Source organism: Mobula birostris, chromosome X, assembly GCF_030028105.1.
Source record: "Mobula birostris isolate sMobBir1 chromosome X, sMobBir1.hap1, whole genome shotgun sequence".
NCBI classification, from domain to species: Eukaryota; Metazoa; Chordata; class Chondrichthyes; order Myliobatiformes; family Myliobatidae; genus Mobula; species Mobula birostris.
The window spans coordinates 67,055,248-67,073,245 of NC_092402.1; the positions used below are offsets into that span (position 1 = coordinate 67,055,248).

The window sequence follows — 17,998 nt, forward strand, 5'->3', positions numbered from 1 at the left end:
AACTGAATTTGCTAGTTGCATGATAGATACTGAGTGTACAGTTTGAATTCTATAAGTATCAATTAGTATTATTGATCTACACCACAATTTGTAACTTGCATGGTGCAAAATAATTATATTAAATACAACAATAAGGGAGAATTAATAGCATTGAAGTAATCTATCATGCACAAAATAATAGCGCAGAGATTAAGGATTGGGAGAGATTCCAATGGATTGTTATGGTCCAAAACCAGTTTAGATATGAGATAACCAGTTCCTTCCCACAGATGTTACATCCCTATATGAAAACCATATCTTTTGATAAATATACTTGTCAAGATGAAGGATTTTATTGTTATGGATTCCACAGCTCCTCTACTGCACCCCTGACCAGGTCAGTACTGTCATGGGTAACATCGCTATTCCTTTCAGAAGCCATCATTATACTCTTTTTGTTTGTAGCTGTCAACTTAGTGGTGTTTGGAGACCAGTTGAGACTCTCAAAATTAATTCCACTTAGAAACCCAAGCAGCTGCCACACAAAAGAGTTTTTAATCCGCAGGCTGCACTGTACTGGAACACGTTTTCCATTAGCAGAAAGGGAATGCTATAATACAGTGCAGTTCCAAGTTTCTCATCGATTTTGATCTTCTTTCAAACTTAAATACATTCATACAATCTCGCTTTGTCAAAAAATGAAATCCTTGTGCTTTCCCATGTTAAACCTAATTCTTTCAATATAGTATAACAACAATCCTGTTGAATGTATTGATCTGAACCGAAGTAGTAAATAATATATTGCAATATATGGGTAAATTGCTTAAATGCTTAGCCACACCAATATGTTCCAAATGGGAAGGGTGCTTAACCAGCAGATCAAGCACGAACTATTTGTATGTATACAGGATTTATTTTGATGGGGAAAACGGGTGAGTAACATTACAATTTTCCAAAAAAAAAAGCTGGAGACTTTATAACCCACACAAAATGCTGGAGGAACTCAGCAGGCCAAGCAACATCTATGGAAAAAAATACAGTCGACGTTTTGGGCTGAAACCCTTCGGCAGGACTTTTTGTACTTTTTTCCATGGATGCTGCCTGGCCTGCTGAGTTCCTCCAGCATTTTGTGTGTGTTGCTTTGGATTTCCAGCATCTGCAGATCTTCTCTTGTTGGGGACTTTACAAGTCTGTTTAATTGTAATACACATTATGGCAGCTACCAATGGGCAAACGGTGTTGCTTTGATCAGTGGTAACATCCCAAGCAAAATGATCCTTTGTTGATTATCACTACGGCTCTGTTTCCATTAAATTACAGGTTTTCTTTTCAGCATAACATGTATGATTTTTAAAAAGCAAGGTTTTGGAATTGGATAAATATATAAATGTTTATTTGCTGTAGATGGCATTTTATGTCCATAATCAACAGCATCCGACCAAATTTTAAATAGATATAGGAGCAGAATTGGGCCTTTTTGGCTCAACAAGTCTGCTCTGCCATTCCATCATTGAGAATTTATTATCCCTCTCAACTCCATTTTCCTGCCTTTCCCCCGTAACTTTGACACCCTTACTAATCAAGAACTGATCAACCTCTGCTGTAAGAAAACCCAATGACTTGGCCTCCACAACCACCTGTGGCAATGAATTCCACAGACTGACTACCCATTGGCTAAAGAAATCCCTCCTCATCTCTTTTCTAAAGGGACGTCCCTCTATTCTGAGGATGTGCCCTGGTCCAAGACTCCCCGACTATAGGAAACATCGTCTCCACATCCACTCTATCTAGGGCTTTCAAACTCAATAGGTTTCAGTGAAATTCCCCTCCCCCAATTCTTCTAAACTCCAGCAAGTACAGGCTCAGAGCCATCATATGCACCTCGTACATTAACCCTTTCATTCTCAGGATTATTCTCGTGAACCTCCTCTGGACCCTCTCCAATGCCAGCATATTCTTTTTTACACAAGGGGCCCAAAACTGCTTACAATACTCCATGTGCAGTCTGACCAATGTCTTATAAAGCCTCTTCTTAATGGACAGCCTTTGATTATTTCGTCTGAGTACTTCCCTAATGCTAACACCTGACTCAATGCCAAACATTCTTAGAGGAACCGTGGCCTCCAGTATTTTAATAGCTGCCTGTGATAAGCCTTTAAGAATTGCCATTCTATTCATATTCAATATAGAACTGATTTAAATCAAGTTGTGTACTTCTATTAAATATTGATTAATGCATTGTTCCAGTTATAAAGATTATCACTGAATATCTGTGGTAGAACTCACCAAATCTAAAGTAATAAACTGCTCAATACTGTGGTGAAATTGGGTCAATCTTATCATACGGAGCTGTCAGAAACTAATTTCATCTTGTAGACTAAGAACAAAGTTATAATTGCACAGTCTGGGAGAGAAAGAGAAAGCTATGATATCTTAAAAGTCTCTTTATTTGTTAGATTCCCCAAACATGCAAGGACAGCAATCCCAGTAACTGTACTAGTCAATTCCTTCTCAGATGTTAGTCATAATCTGTTATAGCTAGTGTCCATTCTAAAGAATGGGGATGAATGGTGCTCTTAATTGTGCAAAGTCAACTCAATTTCATTCATAATGCTCCAGAATTGAAATGTGTCAGGGAATTAACGTGCTTATTTGTTTCAAGACAGTGGACGTGAGATGACTGTTTTCAAATGACATTTGTTTTAATGACCTTTCAATGCGTAAACTACTGATTGGAAAATAGTTAGCTTCTCAATTAATGCCGATAGAAGGAACTGTGTTGGTGCAACCTTCCTCATTAAATACCCTTTTCTTCACCCTGGCCAGGAAACATTTAACATCCAGCATGAAAAACTACAATGATGTGCCTACTCTATATTCCATATCTTTTCCCTCTTATACTAGCAGGGGTAGTGTTTGCTGTGTTCCATTTTATGAATGCTGATGGCCGATAAACAAAAGAAGGCATAAAAAAAGACTTTTTAAAGTAAAATTTATTAGAATCCTAAATGATGCTAATTAAACAGAGGCCTATGAAACAGTTATTGCTGTGAGATGATAAATTTATGGTAAAAAGGACCTTAATAACGAGCTTAAAATTGTTTTTCTAAGACCAATTTGCAATTTAACTTGTACTTTTGGAGAACTGCTCAGTATACAGAATCCTGATAAATTTATGTTTCCAAATGATGTCTGGAATATCTACAACATGCTTAATAGTTAAGCTGTTTCCCCATTCAAATCAAGTTGAAATGCTTTAATTAAGTAAATATTTAATGAAGCAAAATCCAATTATAACTATACCAGATGGAAGCAATCTCATTGCAAAATGCATAACTGAACTAAAAAGGAACAATTGAGGGATAGATTGAAGTTACTGATGGGCCCAGTATGTAGATTGGGACACAGAAACTTCATTGTCTCAGGTCAGTGCCCATGTCGACAGAAAGAGCCAACAGAAAGAATTTATGATTCCCTAGATTACTAAATACAGGTAATGTAATTTGATATAAATATTTGTAGTGCTGGACTTTAAAAAGAGTCGATTCCCTGCACTGTGCTGATTATCCAGAGCAATCCTTTGCTGTCAACTGTAAGTTTGTGGTTGTTAAGGTAGTCAGCTCATGTGGGGGTAAGAATTCCTGTGGCTGCAATGTGTAACAACATTCTAACAATGGTAGTGAAGATTTCCTTTGTTTGAAACGTTGAGTGAAATTTTAAATATATTTTGGAAACCATTGTTTTAGAATACAAACACATTTTAGAACAAGTGGCTATTAATTTTATGAATGTGTTCTTAAAGACCACAATTTTAAATGCATAACAAATAACATTCTTCCAAATGTATCTTTACACAAGTAAATTGTATCTTAAAACCTTAGCACTATCTTTTAAAACAGTTTTTCTAAAACAATGCACACATTATTTTCCAATATACAATCATGTTCACTTTAGATCATCCAGATGCCATCTTTTAGACCACATTGTTTTAGAACATAAAATATTTTTGAACACATAAACATTCCTTAAGTATGTATCATTTAATTAGAACTCAGTCACGTTATGGAACATTTCCAATATTTTTAGTAGAATATTGTAATGGATTTTGTAGCCAAAGATGTACTTTTAAAATGCAGTCAGAATTGTAGGAAGTAAACTTAACATAATTTGACTCCATTTTAAAGTGATATATTTATGCTATAAATTATATTTATTAGGCTGTAATTACACTTCTGCTTTAAAAATATAGAATTAAACTTTGGAAGGATTACAAGTTGAACCGATGAATAATTTGGCAGGGCTCATGTGAATGCCCCTTTCCATGGCCCTATTCCTTTTATATATCATCCTTACAAGTAGAGATATTGTAGCAGCACCACTGGCTTTACACCAATGATCAATGAAGATAGTAGGTGGACGGTTGATGCTATAGAGGTTTATAATATAATGAGGGGTATAGATAGGGCAGAGTCTTTTTCCCTAGGGCAAGGGAGTCTAGAACTAAAGGGCATAGGTCTAAGGCTAGAGGCAGAGATTTAAAGGAGATCTGATGGGTACATTTTTTCACACAGAGTACAGGGGTTATCTGGATCGAGCTGCCAGAGCTGTTGGTGAAGGCAGGTGGAATTGCAGCGTTTCAAAGACATTTGAATGGGTACTTGGATAGGAAAGAATACAGTGATTTAGGTTCAGTGCAGGCAAATGGAAAATGTCCAGTACTGTGCAAAAAGTTTTTGGTGTATATATATAATATATATATATATATATATATATATAGAGAGAGAGAGCTAGGGTGGCTAAGACATTTGCACAGTACTGTAGTAATTTTATGTATGGCACTGTACTGCTGCCACACAAAAAAAAAACAAATTTCATGACATACTTGAATGATGATAAACCTGATTCTGATATGGGTCAATATTGTAGACTGAGAGTGGGAAGAGGGGAATCATGTTTGGGAAAAGGGGAAGCGAGAGGGGAGGGAGTGGGAAGCACCAGAGAGACATTCTGTAATGATCTATAAACAAATTGTTTGGAATCAAATGACCTTGCCTGGTGTCTCAGGGCTGGGTGTGTCTGCAACTGTGTCATTCATACCCCACCCCTGACACTCCTTCTCTGCCACATGTCCCACACCCCTCCTGCAGCCCTCCACTCCCCACTCCCAACATCATTTGCTCTCACCAGATTTACAAACCTGCTCTCCTCTCCACGTTGACAAATACAGTACTGTGCAAAAATCTTAGGCACCCTAGCTATATATAAGTGCCTAAGACTTCTGCACAGCACTGCAGATAGGCATACTGTCAGTATGGAAGAGATGGGCTGAAGGGATAAGTTTCTGTACTGTAATAATTCATTTTTCTAAAAAAAAGTTGGGGGGAGGTTATAATTTGGCATAGACAGACACTACAGTTTCAGATTCTATATGAAAGTCATGCATATGTTTTTAATATTTTTGTTAAATTTAGAGAGGTGAACAATGAGGAAGACCAGCTTACAAAAGCTTGCAATTATTGATAGGAATTAAAATGATGTTGGAAGTGCACAAACTTACAATATTTAAAAAAGCTAGGCATATATACTCAGTGGCTACTTTATTATGTACACCTGCTCATTAATGTAAATATCCAATCAGCTAATCACGTGACAGCAACTCAATGCATAAAAAAACATGTAGACACGGTCACGAGGTTCTGTTGTTGTTCAGACCAAACATCAGAATGGGGGAGAAATGTAATCTAAGTGACTTTGACCATGGAATGATTGTTGGTGCCAGACAGGGTGGTTTGGGTTTCTCAGAAACAGCTGAATTATTGGCAATTTCATGCACAGCAGTCTCTAGAGTTTACAGAAAATGCTGTGAAAAACAAAAACAAAAAAATCCAGTGAACGGCAGTCCTGTAGGCGAAAATACCTTGTTAATGAGAGGTCAGAGGAGAATGGCCAGACAGGAAGACGACAGTAACTCCAATCACCACGCGTTACAATAGTGGTGTGCAGAAGAGCATCTCTGAATGAACAACATGTCAAACTTTGAAGTTGAAGTGGATGGGCTACACCAGCCAAAAACTACGAACATACACTCAATGCCTTTACTAGGTACAGGAGGTACATAATGAAGAGGCTACTGAGTGTATATTCCTGCGATTTTGCTCTTGTGAGAACTTGTGTCCCTGAACTAGTTTCCACATCTACAAATGTTTCAGAGGCCCTGGACTGCCGATTATTCACTCCTGGAAGGAAGACGCTATAGTGCTGACTCTTGCTGTAGCCAAGTGAGATAACTCACAAACGCACATCCAACTCCTGACGCCCGAATGAAACAAGTTCTAACGTTGACCAAAAGGAAGGTGATGATACACCCTTCATCAACTGATATTGGACGGAAATATTTATTGAGACAATTTTGCTGTCTCAGTGGCAAAAAAAAAGCTCAGTGTGAGCCAAGAGACACACACATCATTAATTTAGCAAACGAGATACACCCTTTAAGACACTTCAAGTTTTTTTTTAAAAAAAACGTAAAGTGTGTTGATTTACAACGTAGAATCAGGTAGCAAGGTGGTTAGTTAGAGTGGAGCAAGAGTGGACCAGAGGCACTGGGCCTCCCTCTCCCTCCGTAAATCCTTCAGTTCTCTCTGTATGCGATTTGCGCTTGTGTATACAATTGCGCATCCCGCCTATCTCCAGTAACCTTTCACCCCTCGTTTATCCACAATCTCGTACTACCGCAAAAATAGACCCTCAGTAACAAAAGTCACCCCTTCTTTTTCTTAAGTGAACGACCCCTTATTTTTAAACAGGGACCTCTATTCCTAGATTTTCCCAGCAGATGAAACATCCTCTTCCACCATCCCCGCCCCCCGCCAAGACCCTTCAGGATCTTGTATGTTTCAATTAAGTTCTCTCTCACCCTTCCAGCGGTTCATTCATTGGCCATTATTGACTATTGCTACAACGTTACAGTCCCGATGCATTTCCTGATTCATAAAATCAAGGTCTTGCACAGATTGACTTACAAACGGTTAAATACAATTGTTTTAATTAGCGACAGTGAAAATATTCAAAGGCTTGCGTTTATGAAACGCCGCTTACGTCCCTTTCAGAACATCTGGAAACGACTTGGAGCCAATGACGTGTGTTGGAAGGAATAAACTTCACGGCGGAGAACTAAGCGCAAGCTTCGGCGCGGTGCTGAGCAACTGCCGCACTGTGGGAGGTGTTAAACCGAGGTCCCACTTGCCTTCTCAGGCGATGTAAAAGTTCTGATGACGCTATTTTGGAAAGAGCAGAGGAGTCCAATATTTAAACCTTTTGATGCAAATACACTTAGTGGTTGTCCATCATATTGTATGTCAAACAGAACCTGTGGAAAGAGACGGAGTTAACGTGTCAGGCCATGACCTTTCATCAGACCTTCCTCTCTCCAGAGATGCTGTGTTCCCTGCTACGTATTTCCATCAGCCACTTCGTTCAGGAGTCGAGCATTTGCAGTACCTTATGTATTATGGAGGCAGATACACTAGTAAAATTTAAGAGACTACTAGACAGGTATATGGAGGAATTTAAGGTGGGGGGTTATATGGGAGGCAGGGTTTAAGGGTCGGCACAACATTGTGGGCCGAAGGGCCTGTAATGTGCTGTACTATTCTATGTTCTATGTTCTATTATTACCTGGCTGTTTGTGAGAGCTTGCTGTGCACAAATTGGTTGCCGAATTTCCTAATCACAGCAGCGAATGAACGTTAAAAGATCGTTATTGCTGGCAGAAAGAAATCCAGACTGCCCCTTAAGGCATTACGTTAATGTAAAATATTCCTGTGTTGAAGAATGTCGTTTCATATTTAATTTATCTGTTTCTGCACTTTCTTGTTTAATTTCAGATGATTAAGAACTATATGCGGACTGAGTGTAAATGTCACGGTTTATCTGGCTCCTGTGCAGTCAAAACTTGCTGGAAGAAAATGCCCCATTTCCGCGAGGTCGGTGACCGCCTCTTCGAACGCTTCAATGGGGCCTTCAAGGTGATGGGCGGCAACGACGGAAAGACCCTGATCCCGGTCGGCCACAACATCAAGCAGCCGGACAAAGAAGACCTGGTTTACTCGGCAGAGTCCCCAGATTTCTGTTCGCCCAACAGGCGCACTGGCGCCCCAGGGACAAGGGGCAGAGTATGTAACGGGACAGCGCTGGACGTCAGTGGCTGTGACTTGCTCTGTTGCGGCCGGGGACACCGAAAAGAGATGGTAAGCTTCCAGGAGAACTGCAAGTGTCGTTTCCACTGGTGTTGTGTGGTCCAGTGCAAACAATGTACAGTCAGAAAGGAACTCAGTGTCTGCGTCTAGCCGGGCTGCAACCCCAACGACATTAACTGAAGGAATATTAACCAAAGATAACCTATTGGACATGAAGAGGATGTTACAACTTTACAGGAAATTCTAGCTTCAATGCAGAAGCTCCTCCACCCCGTTCCACCTCAACAGAAGAGAGATGCTCATACCTTTCCTCTAAGTTTGGAGTATCACAAAGAACCTGAAGAGAAACGTCTCTGTAACGGTGAAGTTTCCTCAATAAACAGAATCTTCATCAAGTTGCAGACCTGCTATGGGAAAGGGGGGACAGGGTGAGGGAGGGAGGTGTTTATCACGCAGAGCTTGGGATTATAAACGCCTAAAGGATGAATATCCCATATAATTTCTGCCTGAACACATATAGAATTATTTTTGTATTGGTATAAAATGTCAAAAAGTTTTGACCCCGGCTTATTAGTTGCCCAGTTCAGTGAAAAGGAAGATGAGCTTTGATAAACGACTTTATGATGTTCATAGAGTTCGAACTAAATAGAGATAGGTAAGAACATGGGTTATTTAAAATAAAAGTTTACTTTTTAGATCGACTGGTTTATTTTGTATTCATCCAGTATTTCTACAAAAACCATAGAGAACACTACATAATAAATTGAATGGAAACGATTCATGTTTGCTGTGTTTTTGGGAAGAGTCGGTGCACTATCTATCTACCAGCCCTGAGTCCGGATGAAAGACGTTGCTTGCACCAGTGAACGCATAACTTTGTATGTCTGCATGCATGTGCGTTTGTGTGCGTAAAATTATGAAAGTATACATGCCTACGTGTGTACATGTGCGCACTTTTGCATATGTACCTATGAATATGCCTGTTTGTACGTGAGCATACGAATGCATGCATGTATGTATTTGTGCAGGCTTGTGTGAACATATGTGTGTGCATGTGTTTAATAACGTATGCACAAGATCATTTATATGCATTTGTGCCCGACTACATGACTAGGCATGCATGTGTTTGTGTATGTATATGTGTTTGCTTGTGTGCCTGGATACATGTATATGCACATTCAAAATTGAATGTAAGTGTATGTGTACGCGTGTATGTTGCGTCCGTATATGTTTTCCCCTAGGTGACTGCAGTATATGTGCTTATATTGCATTAGAAAATCCAGAAATCCAACTTCGTTAAAGGCAGTTCAAATTAGGCGATGGGCCGGTATCCAGGTTGATTCAGGGCTGATCTTCAGGGTTCAGAATGAAGGCTGATTTACATGGGACGTTAGGCGTGCCGGCAGTATTCGGGTTAGAGATCGGTTTTCTGTGATGATGGATAGCTCACTACTTTGGTACGTTGGTGCTCGACCGGTATATCTGACTTAAAAAGTACATACTGCGTTTTAGGATTAGGTATGAGAGCCGTTCAGAGTTTTGACATTCTCTCTGCTCCCAATATCGCCCTTGAATCTACTGCTCTCTTGATTTCAGTACCTCTGCAAGGTTGGAGGGTTGTATGTACTTGTGCTCAGACACGCCCAATTATCTGAAATAGTATATATATATAATGGAACACGGACCTCTACGCTTTGTGATAACAAGTAGTTTTATGGAGTTGGGTGCCATAGCACAAGTGAGCTCACTGTGCTCTTTTGACTAGTAGATGGGCTGGATAGGCGTTGAATTCAATTGACTTTATTTTATATCCTTCACATACATGAGGAGTAAAGCTCTTTACGTTACATCTCCATCTAAATGTGCAATGTACAATCATAGTAATTTATAATAAATAGAAGAGTCAGTGTAATATTGAGTGCACTTAAATCAGCGTGGGTTAATCAGTCTGATGACCTGGTGGAAGAAGCTGTCCCGGAGCCTGTCGGTCCCGGCTTTTATGCTGCGGTACCGCTTCCCGGATGAACAGTTTGTGGTTGGGGTGACTCGGGTCCCCGATGGTCCTTCGGGCCCTTTTTACACACCTGTCTTTGCAAATGTCCTGAATCATGGGAAGTTCACAACTACAGATGTACTGGGCTGACCACACCACTCTCTGCAGAGTCCTGCGGTTAAGGGAGGTACAGGTCCCTTACCAGGTAGTGATGCAGCCAGTCAGGATGCTCTCAATTGTGCCCCTGTAGAAAGTTCTTAGGATCTGGGGGCACATACCAAACTTCTTCAACTGTCTGAGGTGAAAGAGGTGCTGTTGTGCTTTTTTCACAACACAGCCGGTATGTAGACCATGAGAGATCCTCGGTGATGTGGATGCTGAGGAACTTGAAGCTGTTCACCCTCTCAACCCCAGATCTATTGATGTCAATAGGGGTTAGCCTGTCTCCATTCCTCCTGTAATCCACAACCAGCTCCTTTGTTTTTGCAACATTCAGGGAGAGGTTGTTTTCTTGACACCACTGTGTCAGGGTGATGACTTCCTCCCTGTAGGCCACCTCATTGTTGTTTGAGATAAGGCCAATCAATGTAATGTCATCGGCAAATTTAATTAGCAGATTGAAGCTGTGGATGGCGACATAGTCATGGGTAGACAGGGTGTAAAGGAAGGGACTCAGTACGCAGCCCTGAGGGGCTCCTGTATTGAGAGTCAGAGGGTTGGAGGTTGAGGGAGCCCACTCTTACCACCTGTTGGCGATCTGACAGGGAGTCCAGGATCCAGCTGCACAAGGCAGAGCTGAGGCTGAGGTCATCTGTTTAAAGGACATTACCCTGTGTTGACATTTTCGCATTGTATGCTGCAGTTGGTGGTAAGGTTGACATGTCATGGCCCAAATGAAGGCAGGCCTGTGAAAATAAATCATTGGTTATGGAAAGACCGCATTCATTGACCTTCGCCTTCGACTCTCGTGTGATGGCTAAAGAATCTGATGACCAATCCCGTCATCTATGATAGATTCCGCCCTAATTCTGATTATGGAGCAAATGGTTCGGTGTTATACATTTATTCTGGTTTTAATGGATGCACGAATTTGTTTAAATAACACGTTTCTAATTAAACAATGAGGAAAATAAACTAATAAAAGTTAAATGTACTTCTATTGTCCTCTAACCTCTTGACTTGTTGGCATGTACGGTAAACGACACCAGTAGGTCACTAAACCGTAAAGTGCTGCTAGTTCAGACCATAAACATATTACATCACTTAAACGATTTAAAAATGCGTTACTGCAATAACTCTTTGATCTTCGCTTTGAGCTCATCCATTTGAAGGCGAATGGTGCTGGGGAACTTCCAGTAACTGCACCTGGAGCAATATCGGGAGCGCGCAATGAATGAACACTCTCCGTCAGCGATGACAATGGAAAGTGGAAGTTTTACCCTTTTAGGCGCGCGCGTGTGTGTGTGTGTGTGTTGAGAGCGAGGTGAAGTAATGAAATTGGAGTCGTTGCATCTATTTGCGTGAAGAGCTGGTGCTGCTATCTGGAAGTATGCACAAGTATGGCGTGTGCGTCGCGGATGCTTCGTGTGCAAGAGGTGCGTATTGATATACGTAGATAATCTATTCATGGTCGAGTAAGTACATGAGGTGTGGACATCAGTCTATCTGTATGAGAGATGCGAGGATTGAGCAGCTGAATAGAAGAGTAGATGAACTTGGATTGTGTCGTTGTGTGCTGGAGACAGTGTGAGGGTCTGTGTATGATATGAAGAATGCATATACTTTATTTTCAGCTATTATTTCCATACGAAGCAATAGATGATACATAGATCAACCCCATTACCCACCAATTTCCCCTACTCCCCTAAAACAGGAGGAACGATCTTTAGGACGCGTGGGAACACGCCGGGAAAACCACGCGGTTACAAGGAGAATGTCCAAACAGACAGCATCGGAGGCCAGGACTAAACTTGGGTCTCTGGAGCTGTGATCGCAATGTGTTTACAATGGATGTGTGCCGCCAGAACTTTAGTATGTGTGTATTGGAAGGGTGTGTGCCTTTCGATATCATTTGTATTTCCAGTTTTATAGGTAGAGGGGCCATCTTATCTTTTGGCGATAGGTGGCCGCATGTCATATGCTTTTTATAGAGGAATTTGGGAAGGTATTTAATTGGGGACCTGATCCGACATCGATAGTTTAACACCATCGCCAGTCATTCGACCGGTCACCGCTTTACAGTGCCGAAATTCGCGGCATTTTCTGCGCGGAAAGATGGGCAGGGTTAGGAAACGCCGGTGCAGAGGCCGCTTCGGGAGATTATTGTATTACATTCTGAATGTAACCAAGCGTCTCACAGCTTCCGCGGGCTCCTCTGCCTTCAGCACTTTCTAATAACTTTCAATGTTCTGTCTACTGAGCTTTTACGAGAAGTGGTTACCGTTCTTTTCATTTTTCGAAAAAATGTAGTGAAAAAGCATGGCCAGAGATACCCTACCACGTACCGAAATGAACCAGGCACACTTATTGGGAATGACATTTATCACTTTGTTCCTGATTCATTATCAACTGTCTGGGGCTTCGTGTCGCCTATGTAAATTATTGGTACTCCGCGGGGTTAGTGCCTCAATCGATCTGACTAATGGATCCATGATGTGGCAGCGATTTGTGAGATCCGTAGCTTGCGGTTTGTCATTTCACTTTAAAATTAAAGAGCCGTGGAGGGTTGACCCAAGTTACTTCTATTGACGTCCTTGCAAGCTACAATCTATTTTGCAATGTTTGAGAATTTTTGTATGGATTTGGAGATACAATGTGTTGAAACTTCTCCCTTTCTCAAAACGTGCGCTGTTACTGAACGTGTAGACGGAGGGGCAAATTTTCTCGACTTATCAAAGCAGGGTATGAACAACATTAACTTGCTGTGACCGTAATTTGGAATTTTCCAGCATTTTCAGTATCAGGAATTCCATTTCATTGGCTCTGTACGCAACCCTGGAATATCTGGATAGTGAAGATGCTTTTCATTGTCACATCTCGCACTCAGCACTATCGTCCCCTCAAAAACTAATCAATAAGCTCAAAGACCTAGACCTCAGTATCTCATCGTGCAAGTGAATTCTCGATTTCCTCAATTGCAGACCCCAGACAATTCGGAGTCTCCTCCACAATCACTATCAGCACTGGTGCACCACAAGGCTGCTCTATTCGTTTGATACTTACGACTGTGGCTAAGCACATTTTCAATGCCTTATATAGATTTGCTGATGACACACTGTTGCTGGCCGAATCAAAGGTTGTGACGATGCGGGAGATTGAAAATCTGGCTGATTGGTGCCCCAACAACCTCTTACTCAATGCCAGCAAATCCAAAGGGCTGATTATTGACTACAGGAGGAGGGAATCGGAGGTCCATGATCCTGTCCTCATCGGAGGATCAGAGGTGGAGAGGGCCAGCAAAATTAAATTCCTCTGCGGCGTTATCATTTCAGAGGATCTGACCTGGGTCCAGCACGTGACTGCCATTACAAAGAAGGCACGACAGAGCTTCTACTTTTTTAGAAGTTTGTGAAGATTTGGCATGTCATCTAATACTTTGACAAACTTCTATAGATGCGCGGTGGAGAGTATACCGATTGATTGCGTCACGGCCTAGTCTGGAAACACAAATATACTTGAACGGAAAAGCCGACAAAAAGTTGTGGATACAGCCCAGTCCATCACGGGTAAAACCCTCTCCACCATCGAGTACATTTACACGGATCACCGGAAAGCAGCATCCATCATCAGGGACCCCCACCACCCAGGTCATGCTCTCCTCTCGCTGCTGCCATCAGGCAGAAGGTACAGGAGCCTGGGGACTCACACCACCAGGTTCAGGAACGGTTATTACTCCTCAACCATCAGGCTCTTGAACCAAAGGGATAACTTCACTCACTACAACACTGAACTGATTTCACAACCTCACTTGGACTCACTTTCAAGGACTCTACAACCGATGTTCTCGATATTTATTGCTTATTTCTTTCTTTCTTTTTTATTTGCAGTTTGTTGTATTTTGCACACTGGTCTGTCACTTTTTCACTTCACTTCACTTTTTTAATTGTCATTTCGACCATAATTACTGGTACAGTACACGGTAAAAACGAGACAACGTTTTTCAGGACCATGGTGCTACATGAACAATACAAAAACTACACTGAACTACGTAAAACAACACAAAACTACACTAGACTACAGACCTACCCAAGGCTGCATAAAGTGCACAAAACAGTGCAGGCATTACAATAAATAATAAACAAGACAATAGGCACAGTAGAGGGTAGTAGGTTGGTGTCAGTCCAGGCTCTGGGTATTGAGGAGTCTGATGGCTTGGGGGAAGAAACTGTTACATAGTCTGGTTGTGAGAGCCCGAATGCTTCGGGGTCTTTTGCCAGATGGCAGGAGGGAGAAGAGTTTGTATGAGGGGTGTGTGGGGTCCTTCATAATGCTATTTGCTTTACGGATGCAGCGTGTGGTGTAAATGTCTGTAATGGCGGGAAGGGAGACCCTGATGATCTTCTCAGCTGACCTCACTATCTGCTGCAGGGTCTGAGATCTGAGATGATGCAATTTCCGAACCAGGCAGTGATGCAGCTGCTCAGGATGCTCTCAATACAACCTCTGTAGAATGCGGTGAGGATGGGGGGTGGGAGATGGACTTTTCTCAGCCTTCGCAGAAAGTAGAGACGCTGCTGGGCTTTCTTTGCTATGGAGCTGGTGCTGAGGGATCAGGTGAGATTCTCCACCAGGTGAACACCAAGAAATTTGGTGCTCTTAACGATCTCTACGGAGGAGTCGTCGATGGTCCGGGAAGAGCGGTCGTTCCGTGTCCTCCTGAAGTCAACAACCATCTCTTTTGTTTTGTTCTCATTCAGAGACAGGTTGTTGGCTCTGCACCAGTCCGTTAGCCGCTTCACCTCCTCTCTGTATGCTGACTCATCGTTCTTGCTGATGAGACCCACCACGGTCGTGTCATGGGCGAACTTGATGTGGTTCGAGCTGTGTGTTGCAGCACAGTCGTGGGTCAGCAGAGTGAACAGCAGTGGACTGAGCACACAGCCCTGGGGGGGGGGGGCTGTGCTCAGTGTGATGGTGTTCTGTGTGGGGTTTCATTGATTCTATTGCGTTTCTTTGCATTTACTGCGCATGCCTGCAAAAAATGAAACTCAGGATAGTATATGGTCACACACACACACACACACACACACACACACACATATATAAAACTTTGAACTTTAATTTTGAAGAGGGCTGGCATTTTTGGTGCGCCTGATTGTCTCTGACACTGCAATAAAAATTGTCTTGACTTTGCCTCGTCAGTAGAAAAATGTTGCTGTGTTATGTGTTAAAGCGCAATGGCAGATCTAAAATCTATCACCTTCTACTCTGAACGTCATTCCCAAAGGTCTTCTGTCCAGTTGCTACATCGACTATTCTCTCCCTCTCTCTTTTCTCGACACCTTTAAAACATCATTACATATAGTAATAACGCATAATTAATAACACTTCCATGACAGACAATAACAGGATTCATGCTTTCCAATGTTGTTCGTAAATTGTTCGATCTGTAAGTTGTTTGGTGGTGTTAAATCCCGAAGTTATTGGGAGTAGAAAACAGATGGATTCCGTACACCTTGTTGGATGTCAGTGCCTCGTAGTTGAATATTGTTCTAATGGAGTATTGAACACGCAAGTGTAACATCGGCAGATACGGAAAATAATCGTACTCCACCCCAGCCACGTGTTCTAACCCAACCCTCGGACGAGCCCAAATAGCATGCATTTCCCAATCCCCTGTGGTGTCTGTGGATAACACACGTTGAGGACCCACACTCAACTCTTAAGCAACAATATTTTTACAAGTCGGCAGGAGGAGGGGGTGATTAGAGATGGGGGACACGTTAATTTCATCCATTGTGCGGACCTCCGGCCAAATCACTGAAATTAAAGTGCGGAGAGAAACCGAGTCAGTCACTTGCCTTTCCCCAAATTGTTTGATTCCTACATATTGGAATTGACAAGGTTTACAAATTAATTGTAGCTCCGAGATGAACTCCCGCTGATTAAACAGGCCTCTTGGTTACTTTTGGATGTCATTATTAATCAATCAGATGCTTGGGAATTAACTAAAATTTCTAAACGCAGATATTTACTGAAGTAAGTTTCGGTCACAACATTGCCATTCGTAAGAAGGCGTTGTTTGAACCTCCTGGATATTTGCAAGGTTTGGGGAGAGTGTAATGTAATTCCCCCACACATCGGAACTCACAGATTAATGAGACCCGCGCATTGGCAGTTGATTCACTAGCCACTGGGGATTTATAAAACAAAAACACTTTGTAATGATGCACTTTAAAGGATCTTTGTAACAATCATTACTATACCAAAGAGTGTACTGAAACTTCTCACTTTCTCAAAACGTGCGCTGTTAGTGAACGTGTTGAGAGTTCTCCCATTCTGTTTCATACACTGCAATTTCCATATTGTAATTTCAGATGATGTTGCGAAGGGACAAATAATCCCGATTTATCAAACAGAGTATGGACAACATTAATTTGCGGTAACCAATACTATGCAATTGTCTCTACACGGTGTTACCACTGTGGTATATACAATATTTAGCATTCCTGTATATCTTCGTTGACACAATCTCAAAATCACACGTTTCTGGGACCGCTGACATAATCACAACCATGCCACCCCCGCCTATCTTCCTTGGCGTCTGCAAGGGGATCCCCTACTTTTTTGTCAACTTTGGTCGGCAATGGTTGCTTTGTTCTGCTGCAGTCGCAAATAACAGCCTGCATTAAACAGAACGGCGAAAGGAGCATTCATGGGAAACACCCTACACGGGAAAGCCATACAGTATACGTAATCCCTCGTTGACGGGGTGTAGGCCTCGCTGACAATGCCAGTCCTAATATTAGTTGAGCTGGGTGGAGTGGGGGGAGGGTTAAACTATTTCACCCATCCGCCAGCCCCTCTCCCTCATTGTAGGGCAAGGCTGGTGGATGATCTGCTCTCACTGATTGACCCGACATCTATAAATATAAACTGGTGGTTCTATCAATTGACCTTAAAAGGAGCCAGTTGATCACGTTAAATTTTAAATTCCCATAAACCAAGTATCTCATTCGCCCGAGAATAAAGCGCTTGCTCAATGATATTTTAACCTGCTTTATCTCTCTGGTGAGAACCATAAAACAGAGAAACCAGCCTTTCGGCCCAGTGAATCCCTGCCGACCACCCTCCACCCATTTACACGAATCCTACATTAATCCCGTTTTTTAAAAAAAAATCGCCTCACAAGTGATGATGTAAATAACCGCCCCTCAAGGGGTCGAACCTTCAGGAAGTGTTACATTCCGTCGACAGAGTATGGACTCTTATCGGTATAGAAGTAATAGTTCTTCAAATCCCACTCGATGTCTTAAATATCAATTTGAGAGGGATCATTGGTTGGGGAATGTCCTCCCATTTACCAGTTTAATATTAGGTTGCGCCGAAGCGCGAACTCCCTTCCTACCCACCCGAAATGGTTTTAGCAGGCGAGGTTATGGTCTTGTTTCACACTTAGGTTGTAGTGACGAGAAAGCAGCAGCAGAGTTCCCGCGCCAAACTGCGACGCGGCCTACCTCTTGAATGCAGTCCTGATATGATTGAGAAGCCTTTCAATGTGCCATTTATCACATTTATCGGGCGGCACTCAAATCCCCAAAGGACTCTTCATTTAGTCTCTGGCTCTGTGTGAGATAAGCCAAGTGCAGTTTCGACTCGTCCGACAAAT

The 17,998-nt window shown here is 42.0% G+C and overlaps 1 protein-coding gene across 2 annotated transcripts in view; it reads left to right on the top strand.

The window, feature by feature from the left end:
- LOC140191368 (protein Wnt-6-like) overlaps window positions 1–8,919 on the top strand; it is a 30,801-nt gene extending 21,882 nt beyond the window's left edge. For both annotated transcript variants that reach the window (XM_072248718.1, XM_072248717.1), the window contains exon 5: window positions 7,866–8,919. In XM_072248718.1, coding sequence (XP_072104819.1) covers window positions 7,866–8,327 — 462 coding nt within the window. In that variant the 3' untranslated portion in view covers window positions 8,328–8,919. The remainder of the gene's footprint in view (window positions 1–7,865) is intronic.
- Window positions 8,920–17,998: the final 9,079 nt, after the last annotated feature.